Source organism: Coturnix japonica, chromosome 1 (assembly GCF_001577835.2).
Source record: "Coturnix japonica isolate 7356 chromosome 1, Coturnix japonica 2.1, whole genome shotgun sequence".
NCBI lineage: Eukaryota > Metazoa > Chordata > Aves > Galliformes > Phasianidae > Coturnix > Coturnix japonica.
Window position 1 is genome coordinate 60,554,212 of NC_029516.1, and position 27,701 is coordinate 60,581,912.

General features: G+C 38.0%; 1 protein-coding gene across 14 annotated transcripts in view; it reads left to right on the top strand.

The window, feature by feature from the left end:
* The window catches only part of SOX5 (SRY-box transcription factor 5), a 628,709-nt gene that overhangs the window by 401,017 nt on the left and 199,991 nt on the right, over positions 1-27,701 (top strand). For all 14 annotated transcript variants that reach the window (XM_015868603.2, XM_015868595.2, XM_015868586.2 and 11 more), the window contains one exon: positions 12,190-12,400. In XM_015868603.2, coding sequence (XP_015724089.1) covers positions 12,190-12,400 — 211 coding nt within the window. The remainder of the gene's footprint in view (positions 1-12,189; positions 12,401-27,701) is intronic.

Here is a 27,701-nt window from a genome sequence, read left to right on the forward strand (position 1 = left end):
GGGGGGGGGGGGGGGGGGGGAAGGCACAAGGGGGAGGAAGGGAGAAGAGGTAGATTTTGCAAAATCATGCTCTGTTAGTCAACCAGTACTTCGTCATTCCAAAGCAGGCGTACATTCTTTCCAGTCAAAGTGGAGAAACTTCTCTCTTTCTTGTTTGGATTGGGCAGTTCTATGAATTTTCCAGCATCACTTCACGATGACTGAAAACTACAGGGAATACTCAGAAATCAGTGATTCAAAGAATAACTTAGAGATGAAGGGCTAATTCCAGCAAAAAGTTACTCCTTCTCTACTAATGTTGGGTTATTAAGTAGGACTGTAGAGGACTAGATGCTCTTCGGGTTATTTTGCTTGTTTGTGAACATTGTATCTAACAGTGGGCAAAAATGATTGGTAAAGGAAATGTATAGTGGACCTAGTATAATTCAGGGATATGATTATTATTTAAAAAAAAAAAGAGAGAGAGAGAGAGAAAATGAGAACGAAATACTTTAAAGCTAAGAAAGCTTATTTGTATTACTCATTATTTCAGGTAGGTGATGAGAAAGGGGAGAAAAATCAGCTTTTCTAGACAGTTTGGTTACCATATAATTCCTAATCATGAGTTTCACAACATCTTGTAATATCATCTTATCACAAAGGTCTTTTCATTGTGGGCCGTGTAGACTACTGACTGCAGTTTAAGGGAACAGAATAAAGAATAGCTGATCCCCAGAGTGAGAGGAACTGTGAATCCATCATAAGTTAGATTTTATCTGGGTGGGGTTTTTTTGCATCAGTCAAACACGGTCTAATCTTGCTCCAGGGGTGGGTGTGTCTATGTGCATTTTAAATCTGGTTTGAAGTGTACTTGAATGAACTTTAGAATAAGTCTTAAATGATGAAATGACATTACACTGTTCCCCTGCATGGGACATAATATTGGCATTTGAGGTATACTAGGAGCCAGAAGAGTGAACAGAGAACTGGAATGCAGGAACCTTTGGATGCTGTATGTGCTCTGCTATTAGCTTGTTTTGGAACCTGGCAAGTCAGTTCACATCATTTCCAAATTTGCCCTGTATTTAATATCACAAAGATATGTTATGGGGATTAACTAACAGGTTTTGGAGTAGCTCTAATACATGCTACTATATATCAGTGCTGTGTGATTTGACTTCTGTCGTTCATTTTTATTAATTACTCTGATATACGTGGCATTCTCTGATCAAACACTGTCTTCTCTTGGAAGTGCATAAGATTCAAATAAGATTGGTTTCTCCTCTGAAACATCTTCTGTGGAAAAGACTTTCTGTGAAGGTTTTTATTCTGTTTTATCAACACAGAATTTCTTCCTTCCTGCCTTCATTCCTGCTCCCCTCCCTCCCTTTTTCCCTCCTTCCCTTCCTGTCGGTCTTTCTGTCTTATTTCTTGTGCAGTCTTCCTTCCAAAGCTAAGAAAACTATTTTGGTTTATATCAGAATTCCAAATTCTATTTCACTAAAGTTGTGGAGTAGTCATTGATAGAAGTAGAATCAAGTTATAACGAACATAAAGAGAAGAGCAGGTACAATAAGTGCAGAAGAGAAAATAAATCTTTTAATGATCGGTGAAGAGGATGAAAATGGTTATTCCCTGGAAAAGTCCATAAATTATTGTTTTTGTAGACATTACTTAACAAGAATTTTAGGAGAATAAGTAGAAGAGGAATTGGTCTAGGAAAAGCTGGTCAGATAGTGGGTAACCTTGTATGAAAGCAGATCCATGAGTCATCTGCTGGGTGGTGTGCATTTCAAAAAATAAATGAGCAGCACATACATATTTCTGAACCAATAGAACTAGTTTTGAAAATTGATATTCTACGAGTGGTATCTTATGCAGCAGTTAACTCCAATGAAGACAGTGGGGATGCTTCTCAAGTAGCTGTCTGATGTTGATAATTGTTTATGGCCCTTCTAGAATATGGCAGCTTACGGAAGATTGCTTTCAGGTAAAGAGCTGGTGTGATACTAATGTCTATGGAAAAGTTGATTTTGATAGTTAAGATGCTCTAAGTCAAATTGTAATGTTTTGACAAGCAAGAGAACAATACATAATAGAAATAAATAAAGAGATGGGAAATATGTAGAGCAGAAATGATTATTTGAAAAACCATGGGGGATTTAGTCACACACCTGCCTTTTATTTTGGATATATGCAAAAGCCCTGATACTAAATGTGTAGGCAAAGATCTTCTGAAGTATAAAGAAGTAATCCAAAAGAGTTGATTATTGGAAATGGTATAAAATACAGGCTTCAAGTGTGTGTGCATTGGAAGAGACTTCCTTCGTAGGATGTTTCGTGCATCTCATTTGAATCTTCTTCCATTTAGCCTTGATGTCAGTGTTGTTTCATTAATTAAAACAGGTGAAGTAACTATAAAAAGACAAACACGGTAGTGTAGTAAGTTGCTGGGAGGTAGGTAGAATTATGTTGTAAATGCGGTTTCTTTTTGCAACTAGAAAGAGGCAGATATGCTGACTGCCAGAAAAGGATGAATATTGGTGAAGTCACAACCACAGATATCATCAGAATTCCTTCTGTAGAAATGAGAAAAGTTCCTAGGACAGCTTATTCTGTGCAGATATCCTTCATCATAGTGCATTTTACCTCACCTTAGCCTCCTGGTTCTATAGCAACATCTGTGTCTTGCATTATTCGGAGGTGGCTGGTAAAAAATGGACTGGAGGGAATGTACTTGTGGTTGTCTTTTGCCTGCTGAAAGCTTGCTAGTTCTGGGTGCAGTATGCACAGGGCAGCGAGCGCCTATAGTGGCATTTTAGAAAGATGGAGAAACAGATGCATTATTCTAGAAGTTTGAACAAGTAAAGTGTAAGACACTCGTTAAAATTTCCAGTGGTGCACCAGGGAGAATAGAGCCATAATATCAAAGAAATCAAGGGGAGAACTGCATGGCAGGAAATAATCAAATGTAATATTACAAACTGATACAGCTGGGTAAAGCAATCCAAAACACAGATAATCAATGGGACTAAGGCACGCAGAAAACAGTAATGTTGAAAAAGATTTGTGTGTGTTAAAGAAAAAAATAAAAAGAGGTATGAGCTTATAGTGCAGCAAGGCAGCAAAAAAGACAGCAACAAGGAAGTAATTGTTCTCCATGTAACTGTGCTAAAATTACTTGTGAAATCTTGTGTTCATTTCTAGCCATGTTACAGAAGTCAGAGAACTGGAGGTATTTCAGATGTAAGCAACAAATGATTAAAGAGTTGTAGGATCTGATTTGTGAGGGAAGTCTGAAAGAAGGAGGGCTAAATATGGGCTACTAATAGGAAAGTAAAAATATGCTAACTGATGCAGAGGATATGGCTCTAAAAGAGAAAAGAAACAGACCGCAGCACTGGAAGAAGCAGCTGTGCAAGAAGAGTTTGGGTGAAAGGAAGCAAACATGAGGTGGTGTTTGAGAGCAGTGAGAGTGTTTCTAGTTTGTTTGTTTGTTTTTTGAAACTGGGTACAGTATCAATAGTGAGAATGGGAAACCTCCTTGTCTGTTTGAGGCGTTTTACTGGCCCAAATGCCATCTTCCAAACTGTTCTCTACACAGAGGACCCAATTTTGACCAAACTGTAGATGATGTATGAGCAGAGTTCTTCACTCCCTTCTCCTCTCAGACACCTACAGCAAGGAATGAGGTGAAATACAGCTACTCGGTATGATTCTCTGTGGGCTATCAGAGAACAGATGAGATGATCTTGCATCCATTTCCTAGCTGTAGATTGTGGTTAATCATTGTATGGAAGACAGATAGCTGGAGGCACCCACCAAGTCATTGCTAGCCTATTACATTTGTTTTATTTTATTTCTGAGTACTATTCACGTGGTCCCATTATTCAAAGTAGTTGGCACAGACAGTGGGTTTCTTTCATAGTAAGAAAGCAGGTGATGAAATCGTTGTTGACGCTCAGTGTGGTTTTCTAGCACTCCCAAAAATGCAATTGTTGTATGTGGCTAGTAAGCATGGATTTTTACAGAGATAATTGTTTTATACTGCATGATTTCCAAACTATTAGGAGGATCTAATATATGCTGAAGATTTTACCAGGCTGTTTTGATAAGTAGTCTTATTTTTTGTTTAGCAAGGTCTTAAGGGTGATCTTTAGTCCCCCAGGGAAGAGATCATAAAAGTCTTAAAAGTGCTTTTACAGAGTTTTATTTATTATTTTTTAAGCATAAAGATTACTAGTAAGAAGATAACAAGGCCATCATAGTACAACATGTTCTTTGTTTTTGCAGGTTATAGCTAACATATTAGGAGTTCTCAAAATACCACTTTTGTTTGTTAAGTATTTTGAGAGCAAATAGATGTAATCCTGTGTTACATTCTTAAAATTGATTTTGCTGGAGGAAGAAGTGGTAAGAGAGATCTGGTCTGAGGATGTGTGTCAGGAATTACGTTGCTAGCCACGTTTACCCAATACAAAGTGATTGTTAATATTTTACCATTCTTAATACCTTCAATGTGTAGAAAGATTTGCAGACCTTTTGGATATAAGGAATGCTTCTTTTTAAGAGGTGGGCTAAAAACAAAACTAAAATCCAAGGCACAAAATATGTAAATGAATAGTTAGATATCCAGGGTAAAAATGCTCGAAAATTTACCTCATAACATTTTCTGATCCAGAATTACACAGCTTGGATATCATTCTTTGATTTGCAATAAACTGAGTAGACATGGTGGGATACGCAGTGAAAAATACTAAACCTCTGATATATAATTGGGGATGGGCTGGAATGAAGACCTGCAAAAGCAGAAGAAATGTTTGTCTTAAAGCACTGTTTATCAGATTGTGCTCTGCGCTGTAGATAACCTGATAGTGGTATGCTGAAGATGTGCAGAGGGTCAGCCAGTCACACTGTGCTGGTTCCAAATCTTGTTTTCAGGGACCTGTAATGAAATCAGTGAGAATTAATCAAATATGTATTGTTATGCCCTTTCAGAAATTCTCTTCAGCATCTCATTGTTTCTTTCGATACTGAAATTCCTTGAAAAATCTGCTCTTGTGTGCTGTATATTACAGAGGGTGAAGTTAGAAATCAGTGCAAAACAAATTAAAAGTTATTCCTTTTGTGTGGATGCAGCCAATCAGTTCCTAACGGCTCATCTCCAAACCTTGTTAATGCTTGACATTTTCCCTTGCTCATGCAGTTACGACAGCAAACTGAGTGTCATGGAATTTGCTTAAAAAAAAAAAAATAAATCAGAGTGTTTCAGCTTTAATGTTGGTTATTTGTGGGGTGCTGCTTGATATGAGAGCTCCTAGTTTGCTGTTTCATTTGATTGGCTGTGGTGCACTGCAGAGTAATGTAAGAGCTGCATATTTATTGTATCACTAAAAATGAAAATACAACTGCTATGAGGCTTTTGCCCAATAATCTCTAGTCTTTTTGCCTCAATTGTAGAAACTGTCCTAACCTGCAGGAAATGCATATTATTGTCTCAGTTCCACATGTGGAGGAAAATGGTAGAAGAAAATATGTGATATGTGATATCAGGAGATGGTCTTCTTGAGCTTCAACTCATTTGCAGTGAAGTTCATAGATGTCAAACACTGGAAATACCTGTCTTCTCACTGAAACCTCTATGGGATATCTCCTGCCTCATCAAAAAGAGGTCATTAATTACAGATACAGAACTTGACATCAAATAAATAACAAATGAGAGATTACCAGCAAGAGGTGGTAATCATTGCTGGGGGGGAGAGGGGGGGAGGGGGAAGTGTGGTACCATGCCAATACAATTTTAAATGGAGATCTGGATGGGACCAGGCTTTTTGTTAAGTCTGGTGATTGATAATACTTCCAAACTATGGAACTTGGAGACTCAAATGCATCCTAGTAGTAAAATCAAAACAAAAATTATCTTGTGCTTATCGGTACTTCATTGGACTCTAGCATGATCAGAGTCAAAAAAATATGTCTGCTTAGTGTGTTCAGTCTCCCTGATTCATCTAAAATGCTTACTTCTCTGCCATGATGACCTCTTCATTTGACTCTTCAGCCACATTCATCAACTTCTGCACTCACCATTACATTTCAGTTCCCCCTCATTAAAATCTCTGTCCTAAGGAAAAAAAAAAAAAAAAAAAAAAAAAGAACAAACAAAACCGCTTTCATAAGCATAGCTTCTAGTTTGAATGGCTCTGATTGCAGAACCAGAGCCTGAGGATGTATGTCTTTCTAAGTTCGATTACGTGACACCTTTCAACATTGCTTTTATCCCTCCTCAGGTTGTGCTCTTGTCAGTTCTTAGTTACTAATGGTGTGTTTATCTCCCCCTGCTTTTTTTTTTTTTTTTTTTTTCTGGACTTTTTGTTGTTGTTGTTGTTTGTTTGTTTCAATGTCTGTGCCCCTTTACATACTGTCTCCTCTTCCTCTCCATATTCTCCATTGTTTCTTTTACATCTCCTTGGGGACTGTTCTTTTCAATCACCAATGAGCAACTTTGCTCTATGAAGTAAACAAATAGTCACAAGAACTATTTAAATGTAAGGTAGAAGCATAGAAATTCTATGGTGTAGAAAGAACTGTGTCCACTGGGATGCCTTGCGGAACATGCATTTCATCTTCCTGGAGGTGCCAGCTTGCCAGCCACCACAAACCACATAGGATTATGATAACGTCTGCACAACAGCCCCTGTGGCACAGAACACAGGAGGGGAGAATTTTCAAAATCACTTAAGTGATTTAGTGATATGATTCCCAGTGAAAGTTGATGGTACTTGTGCCGCTAAAGTTAATTACGTTAATTAAGGCAAAAATCCTAAATAGAAGGGTTAGTGAAAATAAAAGATCATTCTTGCATTGTGAATATTGTGAGTGTGTTTTGTATCTTTTAAGCATTGAAAAAAATACTGGAAATGTCAAGTCTCGTTTTTCTCTTAATTACTGGTGGACCTCCTGTAGGTGCTAGGAGTGTTTTATAGCTTTCAGATTTTCACCTGAAGTAGTTACATTGCTAGATCTTTAATATAAGCTTTCAGGGAATTAATAATATCTATTAACTAAAACAAATGAAAATAAATAGCAAATGGAACTAATCTGATTAAGAATCATTTGTTTTCAAAAGTATGAAGCATTCTGTTTTTTGATTGTCTTATGTCACACTCTTATCAGCTTTCTGGTCACTATGGAGACTATAAAACTGCAATGTAAAAAGCAGGGGAAAAAATATTGCTTTCATGTCTTCTTTACACATTATAAAAGAGCAAAGATTGGGCAAAATTCCAGCTTTGAAAAAAGAACCTGTTGGGTAGCTTTTGGGATCACAGTCTTCTTAGAATCAGACAATATCAGTGTTAGTTTTAAAGACTCAAGTATTTTATTCCAGGTGTTCTTGGCTGCAAAGCCAAAAGCCTGATTTTCATACTTTCTTTTTTTTCTTTTTCTTTTTTTTCTTTTCTTTTCTTTTTTTTTTTCTTTTTTGCTGCAGATGCTGTCTCCTTGCATACCATATGGTGATAATTAACAGTTTCAGACTTAGTTTAGGGTTGTCTTCTGCTTCGAATATTGTTGTCTTCTGCTTCGAATATTGGTTGGTTTGGGACAAAAATTTAGTGTCACAGAAACGCAGTTGGTTTGAGTGTAATTGAAGACAGCAATAAAGTGCTTGTCTAGGTAGGATGAAGAAGGTGAGATCAGTTTGGAGCACTAAGTGATGCTTTGGAGATCTCACTAATAGCAACCTATTTCTTTTTATTAGGCATTTTGCTGTCCCTTTTTAGAGTTGGAATTGGTCTCTGCTGGACCCAGAGAAAATCTGAAAGATACAGTTGGAATGAGTAGGATCCTTTAACAGCAAAATGTTTGCACTTTTTTATGAGAGCAAGGGTAACATTGTGTAATCTTTAAAACAGATATTGCTCAGTGAGGATAAGTCCATTGTCCAGTGACATGACTTTTCCTGTCAATCACAAAGGTGACAAGGGGGCTAGATTAAGTAAAGCTTGCTCAAGATTAACAAAGGAAGATTATTGACCTCATCCTGAAAGGGCAGAAGCCTGTTTTATCATTAAACCTTGGAAGAGTTATTTCCTTCATAGCTGGAAAGCTGTTTGGCGATACAGCGGCAACTCTCTTGCAACTGGACGAGTCTTCCTGTGGGTTCTAGCTTGAGAGGGAAGACAGAAAGCGAGGTCTGGCATTTTTTGTTACTGTGGGGAAAGAAGGTACTGGGTTGTCTCAGCCAACAGGATCTTTCTAGGTCGGTCGGCCATCCTGAATTGGGAAAACCAAGAAACAGCAGCATCAGGTATGGGTGAGTATAGTCCCAGGGCAGGGTTTTGAGACATGTAGTGCCAGCTCGCATTAGCAGATAAATTTGCAGCATAAATGAGCAACCATCCCTATCCATGGAGCAGCTGCTGACTGCAGCAAACCACTCTGGGATTAACGGAGCCAGAGGCTGCAGTGTAATCACACTTGAACAGGTGAAATAGTTGCATCTGAGGGAGGCTGTGCTTCAGGAAGAGTGATGGGCTTTTTCTCCCTTTTGGTGACTGAGCTGGAGAGCTTTGTGTGGCTTTATGGACTTCACTTTAACACACCACTAGTAGATACTTAGGTCCTTTAATACAATTGTTACAGCATTGTTGCTTTCCTCTTGGGTAACTAAAGAAGAGTTGTGCAAATTTGTTCTTTCAAAAAGGAACTTGTTAAATCTCACTTGTTAGGGGGACCTTCGTTCTAGGGGATAAAGGTTAGGCTGTTGCTGGGATAGCTTTCCTGCCATTAGAGATTTCTCTGTGTGTTTTCATGGAATAGTTAAACTCATGTCCTTCATTGCAGAGGAGCTTCCGCGCTAAAAGTTTTTTAACTATACATAGCCATAAGTAAGTAAGTAAGTTTTATTTGGAAGTATACTGTTTTGTTGCTTTTTTGTTGATGTTGTTTTAGCGTTGTCCCAGAATCACTGAAATTCCTTTTTCTCTACCTCCAAAAATGACTTAAGAAAGAACAAAATGAACCAAGGGGATGTAAATTGAAAGCCAAGAAAATGGCTGAGCATTTCAGATGTTTGTTCTGAATGGCAATAGAAGAACCATGGACAAGTGGGGAATGCATGTTCTTGAGCTGATATGCTAGAGTATGCATGTTGGACTCTCATCGCCACCAGCAGCTGATGTGCACACTCATCCCCTGCTAAGGAAAAAGAGGATTCCTCTTAGATTGCAAATCACGCAATGAATGTGTGATTGCTACAGATCTTCTTGAATGAATAATTCACTGGTGTACTTTAATTTAGCCCACTGAGATGTGATTGCAGCTGTTCCCCTACTGTATATGTTTTGATTAAGTGGAGTGTATGTTAAATCTCACAAGTGTATAAATAGCCCACGTATGTGATACGCAGGCACTGCATACATGCGCACATAACAGCAGTCTAGGGAAGTAATTTGCTTTGGAATTGACTACTTAGATATATTGCTGAATATGTAATTTATCTTCTAAAAAGTGCTCACATCACTTCCCTTTCCTATCCGTCCAGCTATAGAGTCTTCTTAATTATGATTCTATGAAAATGATTTGAGTTTGTGATTCCAAGACCTTTAGTCTATAAGGAAATAGTTGCTTTGTGCCTATTTCACAGGTAGGAAAGTGAAACGTGAAACAAATGTGACTTTTCACATGGTTGCTGTGAACATTTTAAAGAACGAGAAGCTGAGTGTACTCAGACTGCACTTCTGTCCTTACCCTGCACAATTCCCCTACCCCAGAATGGAGGCAGCAAATTTTTAGAGATCCTAAAAGTACTCACGGAGTTCATTTCAAACCCAAGCCATTTCAGAGTCCAAAAATCACCTTCTACTTACTTGCATGTCCCCCCAGATCTTATGTACTTTCTTCTCTTATAGTGAACTTGTCGTATATATGGATTATATTTCTACACATGAAAACACCTGTCCACAAAATGTGCATGGAAAACAGTGATAATTTCTTAAATTTAGGCAGCTGTTGTAATTCCTTTGTGTTTGTGTCCAGTGTGTGACATATAGAGAAGCACACGTTTGTGCCTTCGGTGCCCATTCTGGAAAGCTAATAGCTGGGAACATAAGGAAATACATTTTTTCTATAAATAATTGATGGTATCGGTGGATTTAAGAGCTGTAACTAAGGATGGTATTTGGCTTATCTATCTTTGAAGTGTGAACCAGAAAGCAGCTTTCAGGATATTTCCTCTTTTGGCACTGTTTGTAGGAAAAACAGAAAGTACTGCATGGTGAAAATAGGTTTGAATGTTAGCTAAAGTCTGAACAGATCCTCAAGTTTGCTATTTTGCTCATTTAGATCATTATTAAAAAACATTGTTTCCTCAAGTTTATACATTAAAACAACACCACCACTACCAACATTCAACTACGACTCACTTTTGACATTCACTGTTAACATCTAATAATATTTCAATTGTGTGACAAAAGTGGAGGGAGTTTCAAGAAAAAGAAGAGCATTTCTATTGAGTTGGAAAAATTTTGGGGGCCTGGTCAAAAGCTCATTGACGTCAGTAGAAAGTATCTCATTAACATCACTGGGTTTGGCTTTTGGGGCATATGATGGCCCAGATTGTAATCTCAGCTAAATCCGATTCTGTTAGGGAATTTATTCACTAGTATAACACATTCAAGCTGCTCAAAATTTTTTGCACTAAAAGTTTTCTTAACCAGCGGTAATCTTTTTGCCATTCTTAACCAGCACTAATCTTTTTGTCAAAATGAAGCAATCTTTCAAAAACAAATGCATTGCTTATATCTTCCATGTTCCTTCATTCAAGTTTTATTGAGATCTTTTAGCAGTTTACGTTCTACTCATGACAAGCCTCATTGTTTTTTTTGGGTTTTTTTGGTTTTTTTTGCTGGAATATTGAAGCTTAGGAAACCAGAGATAGTAAAAATTAGGGAAGATAAAAAAAGATAAAAATGCAACATAAATCTAAAGTAAAAACTGGAAAATGCCTTTTCTTCATCCTCTGTAAAATAAAAACAATGTGAAAATTATTAAGACACTTCCAACCGACTCTGTAATTCAGATCACGAGATGATCCAATGACTTTTTCAGAAATAATATTAATTAAACATCTGGAATTAAAAAGGTGTAAGGAAATAAGATAAAATAATGAAAAAAACAGAAGTCTTGAGAATCTGATCAAAATAAAATCTGCTAATGTTTGCAGTGTTATGTTATGCAGCGAGCTTTGTTTTGAGACATTGGCCTAAGTTCTGCAAGATAGATGACATATGTTAGCAGAGGGAAAAAAAAGGGTTTTAGTAATGTGTACAAAAGGATATAAGAGATAAAAGGGAAAAGGAATACGGGCAGAGAACACCACTTTATGTTGGAGGAGGTGTGGAGGGGGACACTCTCACGTTAATGAAAGTGAGTTTGAAGATCTGGAACCAGTTTTGGTTTCCATTAAAATTAATGAGTAGACCTCTGTGGACTCTCACGTGAGGAGGATTGTGTGTATATTCTGGGAAGCCATAGAGTTTTGTTACTGTGCCGCCAGTGCAAGTCATTAGAGCCACCTTTGTGAAAAATATTGTCTCTACAAGAAATGAAGGTGTAAGAAGAAAGAGGGAAATGGAAAATGAGAAGACAGAAAACAATTGCTTCATCCCTTAGAGATAGGAGAACTACTTGAACTGTGTGTTAAAATAGATCATATGATGAAGGGCATTTAATATTTGATTACTGTTTCATTTCTTACAGCAGCTAGCCATCATGGCATTAAGTACTTTATAAAGTCAGGAAATTAATGGTCCTTGTAAGAATTGATGATTTTTTTTTCCAAAGAAAGCTGTAAAAGAACAAACAATTAAAGGTAATCAATATCATTGTTATTAGGAAACCTACAAGTACAACACTTCTTGTCAATTAGGGAAAAACTGTATTTTATGTTTCTCTCTTGCAAGCTGATCTTTGTTCACTTCAGCCTGTAATCTTGGTTTATGCTTTATGGATAGGCTTTGTTCTGGGTGTTTTTGAAGCACTGCATGCTTTTTTAAAGGTTTCAACAGAAGAACAAACAGCAATGAACTAAAAGAACAAAGGATTGTTCTTTCTTTCCATCTTTTTTTTTTTTTTTTTCTTTTTTTTTTTTTTTTAATTTTTTTTTAAAAAAAAAAAGAAATGCTTCATCTCATTTTCTTCTTCTTTCAGGAAGTTGATGGCAATAAAGTGATGTCTTCATTTGCCCCGCACAACTCATCTACCTCACCCTTGAAGGCAGAAGAAGGTGGGCGTCAGAGTGGAGAATCATTGTCCAGCACAGCTCTGGGAACCCCTGAAAGGCGCAAAGGGAGCCTAGCGGATGTTGTAGACACCCTTAAGCAAAGAAAAATGGAAGAGCTCATCAAAAATGAACCAGAAGGTAAGGCCTGGGAAACTGGCCAAAATTTTCTGTTTTGTTTTCTCCAGATTCTTTGGATATGTACACTTTTTAATCTTCCTATTTTCTGCTCCATTTACTTTTTCTTGCCAGCAAAATTGAAATAAAGAACTCATAGTTCTTGTCTACATTAGAGATAAATTTTAACTGTATCCCATCATAGCTAATATATTTAGCTTTTCCCAAATGGGAGGCTTTGTCTGACATACGGTCTTTTTGTCACAGATGCAGTAGACACAGTATCCTGTTAACCTCTTCAATATGGGTACAATGAACATTTTAATTTTAACAGTTTGGGGGTCATTCACATCACTCTCTCCCTCCCCCGCCGCCATTTTTAGAGCAAAAACAGTGTTATCAACAGTGTCTTTTGTGTGTGTGTGTGTGTGTGAAATCATCTGGTAGGCATGTCATTATTTGAAAGGTAAGAAGTTAAATTTGGAATTTCTGCATCATGTCATTCTCTATTTATCTGTAGTGCAGGATATAATACAAACAAGCACAGCACAGAGAGTGTTGCTTCTGGCCAGCAAGTTTCAACCCAGGCATAAAGGGGGTCACCTCTTGAGAATCAGTTCCTTTTTGGAAGTTCAGTCAATTTTAATGTTGTTTGTGCTCTGTGGACTGAGACTAAGACCCAACGTCTTATCTCTGAGAAGCTATAGAACTACTTTAAATAAGATTTTCAGTTTCTGTCCTTTTGGTGTAGAATCAGACCCCTGACTGGATGGCAAGGTGCTCACTCCATGAGTATCTAGCATGCATATTTACAGCTGGATTCCCAGCAGTCTGTAGACCAGTTGGCGTTCTGTGAACTCACTGAGCCTTATTCCCTAATGCACAATAATAACAATTATTTTTCATTCACACCTGCCTTTCTTGTTGTAGAAATCTATTTCAAATGTTTAAAAGCATGGCCCTCAAGGCCACCTCAGTGTTTAAGTATGAATTGACAGCACCTACCAGAAAATTTTAGGAAAACCTGCATACTGGAGTGAAAATAAGATTGTCACACTCTGACATACATGAGCATGACGGGACTGTAAATTAATCTCTTCTTGACTGGAACACACAGTATGGCTCTGCTGGGAAACAAAGTCTTTGTCTAAGCTTTTTTTTTATTTTTATTATTTTTTTTATAATGGATATAATCATAAGCATTTCATTTCAAGTTTACACTGACTTAATGGCCAGTGCCATGACCTGTCTTGTGTTCTTGATTAGAAAAGTTCTGAATGTAGTATAGAGAGGGAAAAGGAGACCAGACTTCTATTTGAGAGAGGAAAGTGCAGAGGCTTCTGTGTTGAGTATGAGGTTGTACCAGCTGCACAGCCTCCATTGAGGAAAGGCCACAGACAGCCATGAGAATGGTTACAGAGCTCGTGCATTATCGCAGCTCTACTAAAATGAAAATATACAGTACAAACAAAAGATCTACAGCTTTGTGAAGAGATTGGAAGAGAGGGGAGGGGGGAGCAACCAAATGTTGGGCTTTGTAAATTCATGCAACAGAAAATCTTTTCTTCCCCCTGGCCATTGTTCTATTGTCTTTCAAAGGCCATTAAAATGAACAGCAGGTTGTGATGAAAATTTCATTAAGCCCTAGTTAAATCATTATGAGGGTGCCATATTCATGTCTACTTACTCTCCATCCAAGAAAAAAAAAAATGAATAGGAAAGGTTGTTTTGTGTTTGGTTTTTTTTTTTGTTGTTGTTTTTTTTTCCTCTTTCTCCTTAAAAGAGAATTAACAAAAGTTCAGAAGTTGGAAGAGAATGGGAAGCAGAACATGAAACAAAGGGAGGCCAGAGAGGTGAGCTGGCTAGGAAGAAAATTAGACTTGCATAAGAGCATTGAAAGGTGGTGAGGGACAAATACATCATTTTGACAAGTTTCCCTCCCCCTTCTCTTCAGTCAACATGATTGTTTTCAGAGTGGCTAATTAAAAAATATATACTTCTGGGTACAGATGGTAAGACTGTTCTTAAGAGACTCTCATATCTCCACTGATATGAGTCTCTTTCCCTAAAAGAATTATGTACTACAACAAGTACAATGATTTTTCTATTTGAGCTCCAGTTCATCTCTACTTGTTGCCATGTCTTCTTCGTATAGTGCTGTAGTACAGATGTCAGTCATCACTGTTTGCTGGTCAGGTAATTAGCACATTAGTGAATTTCCTTTTGAATAAGATAAGATACAAGTGGAAATCTGTGGTAATACACATAGATAACAATTCAAAATGTGTATTTCAGTAATAATTTTTAGTCTTGCTTGTGTGTGAGGCTTTGTAAGAGCCATTGGTAAGACCAACAATTTTGGTTAAGCTTTGCTATATTACATCAACAACAATACAATACTTTATTTCTCTTTGGGAAGAAAAGGGAACATTTACACCAGCAACTGAGATTTAGTTTAATTAATTTCCCATGGATCTTTCGAAGATCAGATAAGAGCCAGATTCCCATTCCTCAATGTACTCAGAAGTTTATATATTATTTAACTTGTACAATGGTCTGTGTTTGCTCTGTTTTTATCATTTGAAATTGACTTCTGAATTACTGTGGGAAATGTGCCTGTGAAGCATTCTTTCAAATGGACTGTTTCTTCAAAACTGAAAAAAGAAGTGCTGGGTAGACAGCTTTAGGTCTTGATCCAAACCTCCCATCAATCAGTGGAAGGACTTCTCTTTTCTTAAATGGCTTTTGAGGATTAGTGAGGTATTCCAAAATGTTGATTCAGGTCAGACTGTTTCAAAAAACTTATTACATTATGTTTGTTAGAAATTAAGATAACACTTAATACACTTAGTCAATACTTGACGAGGATTTTTACTGTTTTATGAAACATACTGCCCAAGGTGCATAAATACATGTGTATGTATGCACATGTGTAAGTACATACATGAGCCCGCACGTGCATTGGGAAGGGAGGCATTGAATACATGGTTTCTATGTTGTTTTGTTATCTATAAGCCCTTGGGTCATGTTCCCTGTAAGAAGCCATGCTACCTACTAATTCCTAAGAACTTTCCAAAAGCTTGTCACTGCCTTTTCTTCCTTGCATGTGTGTATGGTTTTGGTTTTCGTAGGGATTTATACTTAGCTCTTAAGCCCCATGCTCCTTTTTTTTTTCTTTTTCCCCATAAACTTGCCATTTTACTTTTGCTTTATGAAAGTACATGATTGACAATGAGTCATACTGACACACAGGCATGGAGTGTTTCAGTGAATCTAAAACTTGTGGAATTTTACTCATTGCTAATACAGCATTCATTTTTCTTCTCTCAAATTCTGCAGAAAATCCTTATATGCAGCTTTAGTATTTAGGCCCCCAAAGGCATAAACCTATTACTGAAGTCACACAATGTTATTTTAAATGAAACATTCTGTCCTTTCTAACTTGAACTTCAGAAGAGGAGTCAGTCCCCTTTTATTCCTGGTATACAATAATGAAGATAATGGAGTGGGTTTGGAGAAGCCTTATATACTGTGACAGACCTCAAGCCCTTGCCCTGAGGGTCGTCTGCCGACCATGGGATTCTTTTTGCAGCTAAAATCATTAGGCGAATGAGATACAGGCATGTTTTTCTTCTGTTTTCTTAAGGCATCAGAGGATGGCAGAGACTCTCTGTCTGTCTGTTCTCTTCATTTGTAGAAATGAAATGGAAATCTCTTTGAAGTCACTGAGCTTGACACAAGTTCATGAAAGCAAAGACCAAAGCAGCCACTTAGCTTTTTCTTGCACTATTAATGGGATTGGATAGCTGTATTTTAATTCATGGCCTGTGCTTCTGGAAAATTAAATCTCTGAAATCTGCGTAGCCTTTGCTCTAAATGTATGACTTGGCTTCTGGAAAAAAAATAGGCAAACAAGTAAGCTGCCTCCTATTTTTAGGAGTGTTCGCTGGCTCTTTCTGTCTAAACTTTTAATTAAAAATCAGTTGTCTTTATCAATTTTGTTCAAAATGCTTTCAACAGGTTATGTATCTGTGTTTGTCTTTATAATGCTTGAGCTGTGTCTTCTGAAGCAAGATTTGTATTATTGCACAGAATATGGAGGAACTCTGGATAAAAGGGATCATATGGACATCTGCTTGACCACAGAGACTGTACATATAAGGGTGTGCATTCATTCAACTGCACTGCTCATTCTTCTATAATAAGAATCTCTGACAATTCTGTTGTGCTGTTTAAGTGAATACTTTGATTTTTTCCTATAAATACATATGCACAGACATACATATAAAGTATATATTTATAAGTAAATATTTATATCAACACTCTCACACAAGAATTATGTATATATAGTGTTTAATATTGTTCCTACTCCAGAATTTCCATCTGCTAGTCCTTAGGTCTTCTGAGCAGGAACAATTAATCTCAAGTGTTTAGAAAGCAGATAGTATATGTGTTTGCAGGGCTTCAACAGGCTGTGTGAATATTAGATCCTCATGTATAGTAGTATACTGTAATACTATAAGTAATTATTTTGTTGGAATGAAAGTGATGAGAAAGATCTCTTGGGTATGATTTCTGTCTTCTGAGCATCCTCCAACGTCTATTTGTGTTTAATGTTTAAGTTTACATTATAAATCACAACACCTGTTCCTGTGGTAATTTAAATGGCTGTTGTTTAAGCTGTTCTGCGGTCTATGAAAGTGAGCCATATTGAATTCAAACTCTCTAGCTGAAATAAGATCCCAGAATATCTCTTAATATTATCAAACTTTTAATCACCTTATCTTGTAAAGAAATCAAGAGGTCTTCCTCTTCTTAAGCCATAAATTCCTGAGCAGACCATTAATGGATGCAAGAAAAGAGTCCTTTGAAATGCAGACTCCGGTTTTTAAATCATGTCTTTATTTCTTAAAGTGAACAAATCCAGGGGAAAAGCCTCGAGATAGTCTTATTGGTTGAGGTCTGAGTCTCTCTCATTTGGTTCTTCACTGTCCCTTTGTCAAAGTACACGTCAAAGAGCCTTTGTAATGCTGCTTTACTGAAGTACGAACAAGGATAATTTTCAGTTGAGTACTTTTAAGTTTTGCTCATACACTCCCGCTGCTGTGGAAGGATGTTTCAAGCGCATCCATTGTGGTTCCATGTTCATCTACACAGTCTGTCACCAGAAAATATGTCTTATCTTGAAGAGCGTGCCAGCATTAAACTTCCATGCATTTCTTTCAAAGACGCTGCCATATGGAAATGAGCACTTATATACTTCTGATTAAAAAAGAAAGAAAAAAAAAAAAAAGAAAAGAAAAAGATGGCGTTTATGAAATAGGCCTGTACAAAGAAATTGCACTCTTAAATCTTAAATGCCATGATGGCTTGAACCTTTAGAAACAAATGCTTTTACTCTGGAACAGAGGTAGCGTAGTTTGAAGTCCTGCCAGCTCTTACTTGCTCAACGTGAAGTTTGTTCGTTTATCACCTTCAGTTTTTAAGTGTTTTCCTTCCTGATATTTTAGCCCGATAGTCGCAGTGTCTTTTTATGGATGTTTTCAAAATTTGCTTAGAATTTCTTCCAAGTCTCTCATGCTTACATCCTCAAAGGCATGTAGCTTTTGGATTTTTCTTCTTTCAGAAAGGCGCCTGAGATGCTGATACAGCATCTTAAACATAGAAGAAAGCGTTACAGTCAAGTGAGATGCAGGAAACTTATGCTTTTGGAGACAAGATGCAGTCCCTCTCCCTCTCTTGCTTTAGAATGAAAGTAATGAAAGTCTTCTCTGATGGGCCTCTGTAATTAATTTATTTTTTTTTCCAGGGTGCATTCACTCCAGAATATTAGACAAGCAGCAGCCAAAGCAAAATGCCTTTTCTCTCACTTCCTGAATTCTATAGTGTAGCATGTAAGTGGTTCACTAAGACCTCAGTGACGATGCGGGCTCCTGTTTGCCCCTCACTCCCCCAGTCAGGCAGACTCTTCAATAGTCCTTATTCATTTCGGTGGGTGTTTTCAAAGCTCGCTACCAATCTTAGCCCCACTTCATTTTGATTTGCCTTTGGCACCCATTGTATTCCAGCTAGATCAGTCTGCAGTCTGCCTTCTCTCTCTTTTCTTTCTTTTTTCTTTTTTCCCCTCACTGGAAAAGCCATTAACTTTCTCAGCTTCATACAGTCCGTGGATCACTGCAGGAGAAACCTCTGACCCAGTCGGGTAATATACAAATATACATGAGGGATTGTGCCAGCTCTCTCTGCATGCCTCTGTGCCACGGCTTTGGGGATGTCATTTATTTGGGAATGAAGAGCGAGCCACCTGTTTCTCAGGCCTCTTGTCCCCCATATTAAGGGTTCAAGCCCTTGCTGAATTGTAACATCCTAATCTGGGCAACATGCACAGCATTTAGCTGAAACCTATTTGTTGAACTAGAGGGGTTTGTGGGATTTTTTTCTCTCTCTTACCCCCGAGGCGCTTGTCACAACCGTGCATATTAAAATTAATCAGACCTCCCAGGCTTGTGTGACTGTGTGGTTTAACGTGAAGAAGTGGATCTCGAGCGCTTGCCCTAATTAAATAGGGCTGCTTGGTTTTGTTCTAGTGGATACTTGGTCTTTTTTTTTTAATAAGAGCTGCTCGTGGAGGAGGCACGGCCGGCACTAGAGGTACTGGAGAGCTCACTTCAGGCTTCTCCCACCACCTGCGCCCGAAGGATGGAGACCTGGAGGGCTCCTGATGTGCTGGCTTAACGGTGTGATGTGGGGAGAAAGCAGAAAATGTGGCCAAATGATGTGAGAGTGATCAGGGAGGGAGCGGCTGTGAGTGGTGGCCAGCGTGTGGGTTGGCTTATTGAAGCTGATTAAGATGAGTGATCGTATGGGCTGCCTGGCTTCAGATGGCAGTCTGTGCCATGAGCTGTTCACACGGCTGTCTCATGTCTTCTGTTTACCAGAAGCAAGGGAAAGCCTTTAGTACAGCGAGGAGCAGCATTTGCAGCAACTCCCACTTGCTTGTTTAGCTAATGAAGTAGCCTTGTAAAAACACTCTGAAGTTTGAAGCCCTTGGTTACTTTTATTAGTTATGCGTCTACTTAACAGCAGTGTTTTTAAGGTAGTTTGAGTGCTGCCACTTTGGCACAAATATGTATGTCTCCCATGCAGTAAATAAACTGTACTGCAAAGATAGAGCTCCACTCATTATCTTTTCTTCTCCTCCAGTTTCATTGTATTGTGGTTTCTGTATTGCTCGAGGAGAAAACGTGCTGCATGTGTGTGATTCCTTTGCTTTAATGTAAAACCTCAAGAAGCATTCAGGCTAAAGGAGAGGCGGGGTAAAAAAAACAACAACGACAACAAAAAAACAACAACAAAATCAAATGTATCATGTAGTAATCAAGTGCTGATACCATTTAGCAACTCAACAAGTTAATTTTAGCCAAAAATTTTAGAAAAGTTGGAACAGTTGACATTTTTAGACAAAATGTTTCATTGGAAATGATATTTTTTGTTTTTAGATGTTTAAGATGATTAATCAGAAAGAGAAATGAAAACATTTCAATTAGGATTAAATAAAACATTTTGGGTCAGGTGGAAACATCTTTTCCTTTGATTTGCTTGGGCAGCTGAAACAAAATACCAGATGAATGAGAATGACTTTCGAAGCCTGGAAAGATTTTTGGGGGGTGGTTTTGTATTTAATAACCTAAAGAGAACAAATGAGCAGTTGTTACAAAAACACATAAATGCTTCTGAACATTATACATTATGGTCTTGAGGGTAAACTGTAATCTTTTAGTCAGAAAAGCTTTCAAAATTTGATTTCCTCCAAATGTGCAGATTTCCATGTCTTCTGAAAGCCTCCGTCAGAAAAGTTCTGCAGCATCTCCTAGGGCATTTTACTTTGAAACAGATTTTGGAAGTTTATCATACTTCATATGCTAGACATAACTTGGCATGCCTTTACTGCGGAAACCTATGGGTAAATTCTAGAGGGCTTAGAAATCTGCAGTCACTACACCCCCACAGTTTGATTTTGCTTTCTATTAAAATTGTTGCAATCCAAGACACAGGCAAAAAAGCAAAGCTTTATTTATCTGTTTCCATAACGGTTCAAACTGTTGAAGTAAAACCCAGCAGGTAGGGTGGTACTACATTGATTTAGAAATGTTTTGCACGTCTGTGCGCTAACTCGTTGCCATCTTTCTCTTTTTTCAAGTAATACTATTATTCCTATTTTATTTTTCATTTCAAAACTTGGCACAACCCAAATGTAAAGAACCATATTGACACTGCCAAGCATCTGTCTGGTGCTTGACAGCATCATAGAAACCCTTCCACTGTTTCATCTGGGTTGCTATTGGTTATTTAACAACACAATGCAAACCTTGCAGTGTGGGTGTAGATGAAATGGAAAGAAAGGTTGAGGTGGGGGAAATGGAGCCCTGTGCAAGTAAATACGTCTTTCATCATACCTTTTGTTTGGTCTGTTTGCTATGTGCTGTTCAGTAGTCAACAGAAGTTGTTTGACAGTTCTGCAATAGGGTAAGGAACCTTTTCTGAAACTTCTTCTGCGTTTGACTCAGCACAGAAAGTTTTCTGCTTTTGTTTCTCTGGTGTTGTTTTGTTGTCACCTTTCTATTGTTGAAGGATTTTTGTTACTGCAGTAACACTAATATGTCGTAGGTTGATAGTTGTGAAACACTGCTTACTGATCACTGAGCTTGCATGGGTGAAGTAGACATTCAGAGCTTATGAAAGGTTTTCTGTGGCACCTTTTGGGGCAACGGAGTTCTTTCAAACTCACATTTTATTTATTGATTTAGCCAGAGGATCAAGGTGAAAAGGGAATTAATGAAAAAAATGGGTCTGTGCTTTCTTCTGAAGAATGCTCTGTTAGCACTTGTGCGACTCTGAGATGTTTAGCCTTGATTTAATTCGTATTTAAGATCTCTCCTCCCAGCACATTAATATAATGTCAATGTAGAATGCATTGCATGGTGTAATTACTGAAGAGAGCAGTAGCTGGGAAAACAGACGGTAATTGAACACATGGCTGTTTATTACAACAGGACAGTGCTCCTACGCTGGTATTTAGGGCATTAATAGGGAAGAATTGATTTGTTATTTTAAGATGAATTCAATCACTGTTGCTTGGGCCTTTGTTTGTTCAGGCCGAGTTATGCTTTGTTTGTGTTATGTGCCCAAGAGGTTTACACACCACAGCGTGGCATTAGTCATGCCAAGGGCTTGGGAGCAGAAAGCTATTTAACTGAACAAAGGACATTTTTCTTTTTGGCTCTGTTTATCTTCCTCTCCAGTTTTGTTATCCTCTAATCTATCTCTATCTCTTGTTCCCTTTTTCTCACCCTGCTTCCCACCCCAAACATTTGTGATCAGTGCAGAGGTCCACCTGTTTTCTTCCTCCCCCTCCTCTTCACACACCTCCCGAGGACAAAAGGGCCTCCAACAGAAGGATAGCAGCACGGGGTTTCTGCACCCCGTGCATAGGACAAGTTGCTCTGAAGTTTGTGCTAGAAAGAATTGCTGTGTATAGGGGGAGAATGGTCAACTTTGGGGGAAATGTTAAATTTCAAAGCAAACAGAGCGGACATTTGATGTGCCACTGCATACTATAGCCTTGATGCTGGGAAAAAGGAAGGTATGCATCTTCGAAAGCTCTTCAGGGTTCCTCTCCAGCTGGCCCCATGCAGGCCCCATCCTGCGGCCTAATGTTCTCGGTGCCCTTTTCTCCTATCTACCACCGTGAGTCAGAGGGAAGAAGTAAGAACTACATGACTGAAGTTGAATTCCTGGTTTGCCTGTTGCGAGCAGCATGGCTTGTGTTTTGCGTTTGTTGTGCTCGAGAGGAATCTCATCTTGATTTGCTTCTTTGCATGGGAGAATTAAGAGACTCTTCAAAACACAGTGGGCCAAGTTTTCCTCTCAAATATAAGTTCACATTTTCTGCTGAGTACAGCAAAAGCTTGAAGAAGGCAATGTTTGGCCCGATACAGGATTTGTAAAGAACCTGGCATGAACTGTGTTTTTATCCCTAAACAGGCAGGAATTGTGCTTGTTCTGGGAAGAGCGTTATTAAAAGACATGAAGAAAGGTAACAATAACAAAGTCTGGGGCAGTCACGAATTACTACAAACTTAACTTTTCTTAGATGGTGAGTTGCTTGAATCCAAGTAATACAGTGCATGATGGATTAGCACCCAGACTTACCTTTTGGAGGTAAGTACGGCCTTACACAGAGTGGGAAAGGAAATTCACAGGCTTCTGGGAAAGCCAAATATTCCCTGTTCAACAGAAAAAGCAATTCAGAATACATGTTTGTACATGGCAACACACAGGGAAGGATAGGAATCTCAACTGTTGAGTGGAGCCTATTAGCTGTAGTTAATTAAATTATTGAATCTCTGAAAAAATAATAGAGGCATGGGAGCTGATGACAAAAAGAGAATCCGAAGCTCAACAGTGTTTTCATCCATGCTTGTAATCGTAAGCAATTTGTTGTGTGCAGGACATGCTACTTGGCCATTATACATAAGCCCTTTCTAAATCTCTCTGTCAAGTGCAGTTTCAAAAACCCAGCCCATAGGCACAAAGGGAAATTTTGTACCCACCTCAAAAAACAAACAACAGTTATTCCACTTCCCTGCAAGAATGATCACAGCTAAAACTCTAAAGCTCCAAAGTTACTACTACTGGTGTCCAAGTAATTTATCAGAAAGGAAAGTGTCTCTCCTAACTTGGAAGTGGTTATCCAAGTGTCCTGTTTTTCCAGCACAGTTTGGAATGCTACATTAGCTTTGTGCTGTAGATTAGGCCACACAATCTCAGGGTAAATAAATAGACTAGAGACAAAGATCAAGAAGAAAAAGCCTCTCAGTGTTTGTGTGCATCCTTGATTTTTTTTTCTTGCTAAACTTTTTTTTTTTTTTTTTTTTTTTTTCCCTGTTTTTCCTACTACACACATTGCATTTTAGTAACTGAAAATCTTATCCCCCCACAGAGTCGGGCACCAAGGGGGGGCGGGGGGGAGGGGTAGGAAAGAAGTCAACAACTAAGCAGAAAAACTGGTTTCAACTCTACTCATCACTGTGTATTCACACAAATCCTATGAGATCACTGTCTTGTTGCAAAGTGTAAAGCATGTTAATGTATTTTTGCTGAGATGTCTATAAACTAGGCTTAAATTAAGCAATGTATATCCAAATAGTGCCTTTTTCTTCTACGTGAAATTAATATATGAAGATGAAACTAGAAGACAGCAGTCTTTTGCTAATGATCTTCAGCTGCAACAGTTCTGGATTCCACACTGAGCTCATGTACAGCCTTAATCAGCATCACTGCTTAACTAAATATGGAGACATTTCAACATTTCACTAAAGATTATTTTATTTAAAGTCTTTTTTTTTTTTTTTTTTTGTGCATTTCCTCTTGCTATGTCATCTAATTGATTCAAAGCTCCTGTGAAGCTTTGGGGTATGGGATGTACATCCAGGCAAAATACATTTTCCTTTTTCAAGTTTGGCCAAGCCAATCTTATCTGAGTTCAGAGGAATTAAGAATCCGTCACTGGGGTTCGTTCTATAGCTAACCATAAAATTAGGAGATGAGTAATACACATGATGAAGGGTATTAGGCTATAACCCAGTCTTCCTGCTGAAAACCAATGCAGTCCTTTTGAGATGCTGATCATATTAGTATGTTACCATTTTTAACAAGTGTTTTGTTGCTAGACCAATTCCTGAAAGGGGGAATACAGTGCACAGTGGATTTTTACATATTTTAAAATACTGCATGCCAACAGATGATGAATAAACAACAAAATTAGAGCAACTTTTCTAATTTAAATTCTTTCTGTTGGTTGTTGCTTTTGTTCTGGCCTTATGCCGTAAATACAGTGTGGAACAAACTGCAGTGGAAGTGCTAGGGAGAGAGTTTACTTGCCAGTTCCATTTCATCCTTGGTTTCTCACATATTTGCTAACAATTGATTTCCTTGTAGTGAGCATTATAAACGTTCACTAGAAACCAGACTAAATCTGCCAGCTATTACAACCCTAAGTTTTGTCTGGAGCAAATGAGATGCAATGTATGACCACGTTTTAATTCATCTGCTTCAGCTCTTTTAGTAGGCATAAAAACAGGTGAAAAAGCTGCTAGAGGAGAAGAAAGAAGGTGCTTCCTGCATTTGAATAAACAGACATCAGCATGAGAGAAAGAAAGGGAAAGGAAGGCAACTTTTGGAAGCTTTTCAGTATAGCTCTTTACCAGAGGTGTTAGTATTATTCAGACTTTTCTTTAGGATGTGCTCTTGGAGTCAGTCTTAGGACAGTGAGTGGGGGTCTGTTTGACTCACTAATTATTTTCAAACTCACTATTATTATTCAGATTCATCATTATTATTTTCAAAGCTTTGTTCCCTCTAGAAGTGGACATTGTGGTTGTTTAGGCAATCCCAGGTATCCTTCCTCACAGGCTGAGTGCATCCCATAAAGCTGTCAGTTCTTTAGCTTAATACTGGGTCTTAGTGTATTAATTCGAGGCTTTCAGTGATCTAGGACACCACATGTGCCAGGAGTAGGAACTAAAATTAGAGGCAGACTTTTGGCTGTGAGAGCTGCTTGAGGCTACTTGGGGTGAAGGAGGAGGGAAGAGGCCTGATGTCGGTCACGGAACAAGGACTGCAAGATATGTGAAGCGACCCTACAGATCCAGGATTTTTTTTGCAACACTCACTGTAGTGAGTGATCCCTTTTTTGTGTTGTTGTTGTTGTTGTTGTTGTTTGTCTCATCCCACTCATTCATACTGTACTCAGAGGTTCATTTCACATGCCAACTCCTTGTTGAGAGCTTACATGGTTTACTTGTTCCAGTGAAGTCCAGTTGTTTGCATACCCCAACAATAGCTAATGATAACATGTACCTAAAAAAAAAGTGAAAACAGTGAAACAGGGTAAAATCCTCATGAAGGATTTTAGGATTCCATTTGTAGAATTTAACAGTAGAAGGAAGATCAAGTGAAACAGGACTGAGCCACAGGAAAACTCCTTCATCCTCCTTCACGTGAGTGAATATATTTTGTTGTGCAAAATGTTATCTTCTTGGCTGTGTGCAAGAATCATTCCCCTGTACAATTTTGTATGTCGCAATTCTGTGAAGGTCTGTGAATGAAGAATAATTAGGCATTATTGTTTCGTTGTGTAGATTCTCTTGTGATCTCTTCTTGTTTACTTCATTTAAACTGTCAAAACTGTTATTGCCGTGTAGAAATAATGACCGTGTTACTTCATGAATATGAGATTGCAAAGACCTTGTTTTAAATTTCTGTGACACTTGTTCCTCCTCTGTGGTCATTTCAGGCCATCTGAAACATATTATTTCTTCCTCAAAAGGGAGGTGTTCAGAAACACAAACTCAGAGACATTTAATCTTTGCTGAAAGATCTTCTTTAATCTTTACCTTATCCTGCTTCATCTCTTTGTAATGAAATCATATGGTGACACTTCGGCATTGGTGTGGGACTCACACAAGCAACATGGGCCCTTGTCTAAATAAGATGTCATTCCATAGTACAAGAATTTTACCTTATGTTCAAACTTAGAAAGATTTGTAAGTTTTTATTTTTAGAAAAAAAAAAATAATTCTCCTTGGAAGTCAGTACTGTGAATCTAAACTGTGATATTTTGTTCCTCTTCATGTGCAGCGCTTTCTTTGATGACTGTTGGAGTTCTGATCTCACAGGGAGAGGAAAATATTGGAGTTGAGATTCCTTATACACAGGGCTTAGAGAATAATACCACGTTCAGTTTGTTTCACTAGGTGCAAGCTAATCAGAGAATAATTAACAGTCAAAATGCCAAGGTACTTGTTCATGTAAAGGATCTGGTATTGAAGTCCTCAATAAAGTAACACTCCTATTAAATTCAATGAGATTTTAAACTGAACAAATGCTTCAGGATTTGTCCCCAGCTAGTTCCTCCCTGTCAGTTTTTAATGAGCATCCCATAAAGGTGTTTAACGATTGTACTGGCTTTGATTTGTCAAGGATTTGGAGAAAATTGCTTTCTCAGGTGGTGAGAAAACGTTGAAACAGGAAAAAGAAAAAAAAAAAAACAACCAACAAAAAGCACATTTTTCTGTCATGATGTCTGTCAGACTGCTGGCAAATTCAAAGACTGTCTCACCTCACACTACTGATAGGCAGTACATTAAGAATTTTTTAAAGAGTACTGTACAGAAATTGCCAGGAGGGAGATAGATAGATAGATAGATAGATAGATAGATAGATAGATAGATAGATAGATAGATAGATTGATTTTAGACTTGATCTTAAATTCTTGGGATTGAGATAGAATATAGATAGAAGGTAATAATAGATGCCCGTGGTTTGTTTGTTTGTTTTATAAATGAAAGGGGAAAAAAATGCCACTGTGAAGTTCACCACGCAGAACCTGGTGTTTAAATGCCATGATATTGTGTGAGAAGCAGCAGCTAGTGTATCTGGATCCATCCTTTGCCTTTCTTTCCTCAGTTGTCACTGAGAGCTCTCAGGCTGAGACAGATGGCTGCTGGTTTAGTTGTGTGCGTGGGAGACAGGAACTTCCACATGTGATTTTTTTACCATTTGGTAGTAATTAGTTTGTTGTATAAATTAACATTAACTGAGCCATTCTTCAGGCATTGTTTGTAATTATCTTCTTTGATCCTCTGAGTTGTGTAAAGAAATAAAAAGCGGAGAAGTAACTGCTTCTTATTTTGTGTGGGGAAAGGACTCTATCATTAAGCAGAACAGAACAGCAATTATCGTCGCATGCCCAGTAGACTGAAAACTTTGAAAAACCCTTTAAAAAAGCAAGATTTTTTTTTTTCCTGTTAGTATTAGTGGGAATTAATGCTTTAGAAATGTGGACAGTTTTAAAAATGTATAAGAATGAAATGTGAATAAAAGCAATAGACAATGATGGTGCTTTTGTGACATCATCATCTTTTGTATTTCCACTGATGTTTCTACCACTGCTGCTACTTCATGTGGTGTTTGCTTGCAAGGTGTAGAGGGTTGTTTCTCTATTTTCCAAACTATCATTCTCTCAGTTTTATTTCTTTCCCCTTCGTCCCCACACTTTCAGATGTTTTCCAATTTTTGAGGTATTTTCTACTTTTTGTTTCTTGTTTTCTTGGTAGACAGTAAGGTTCTTGTTTCTGTATATTTGGGAGCAAGCTATTGTTAATACTGGTTTTCTCAGGGGATTTCTGTCACTTCCAACCACCAGCCAAATTGGAATTGTCAGGAGAACAGCCTCTCGCATGTTACTTGGCAGTTCTGTATC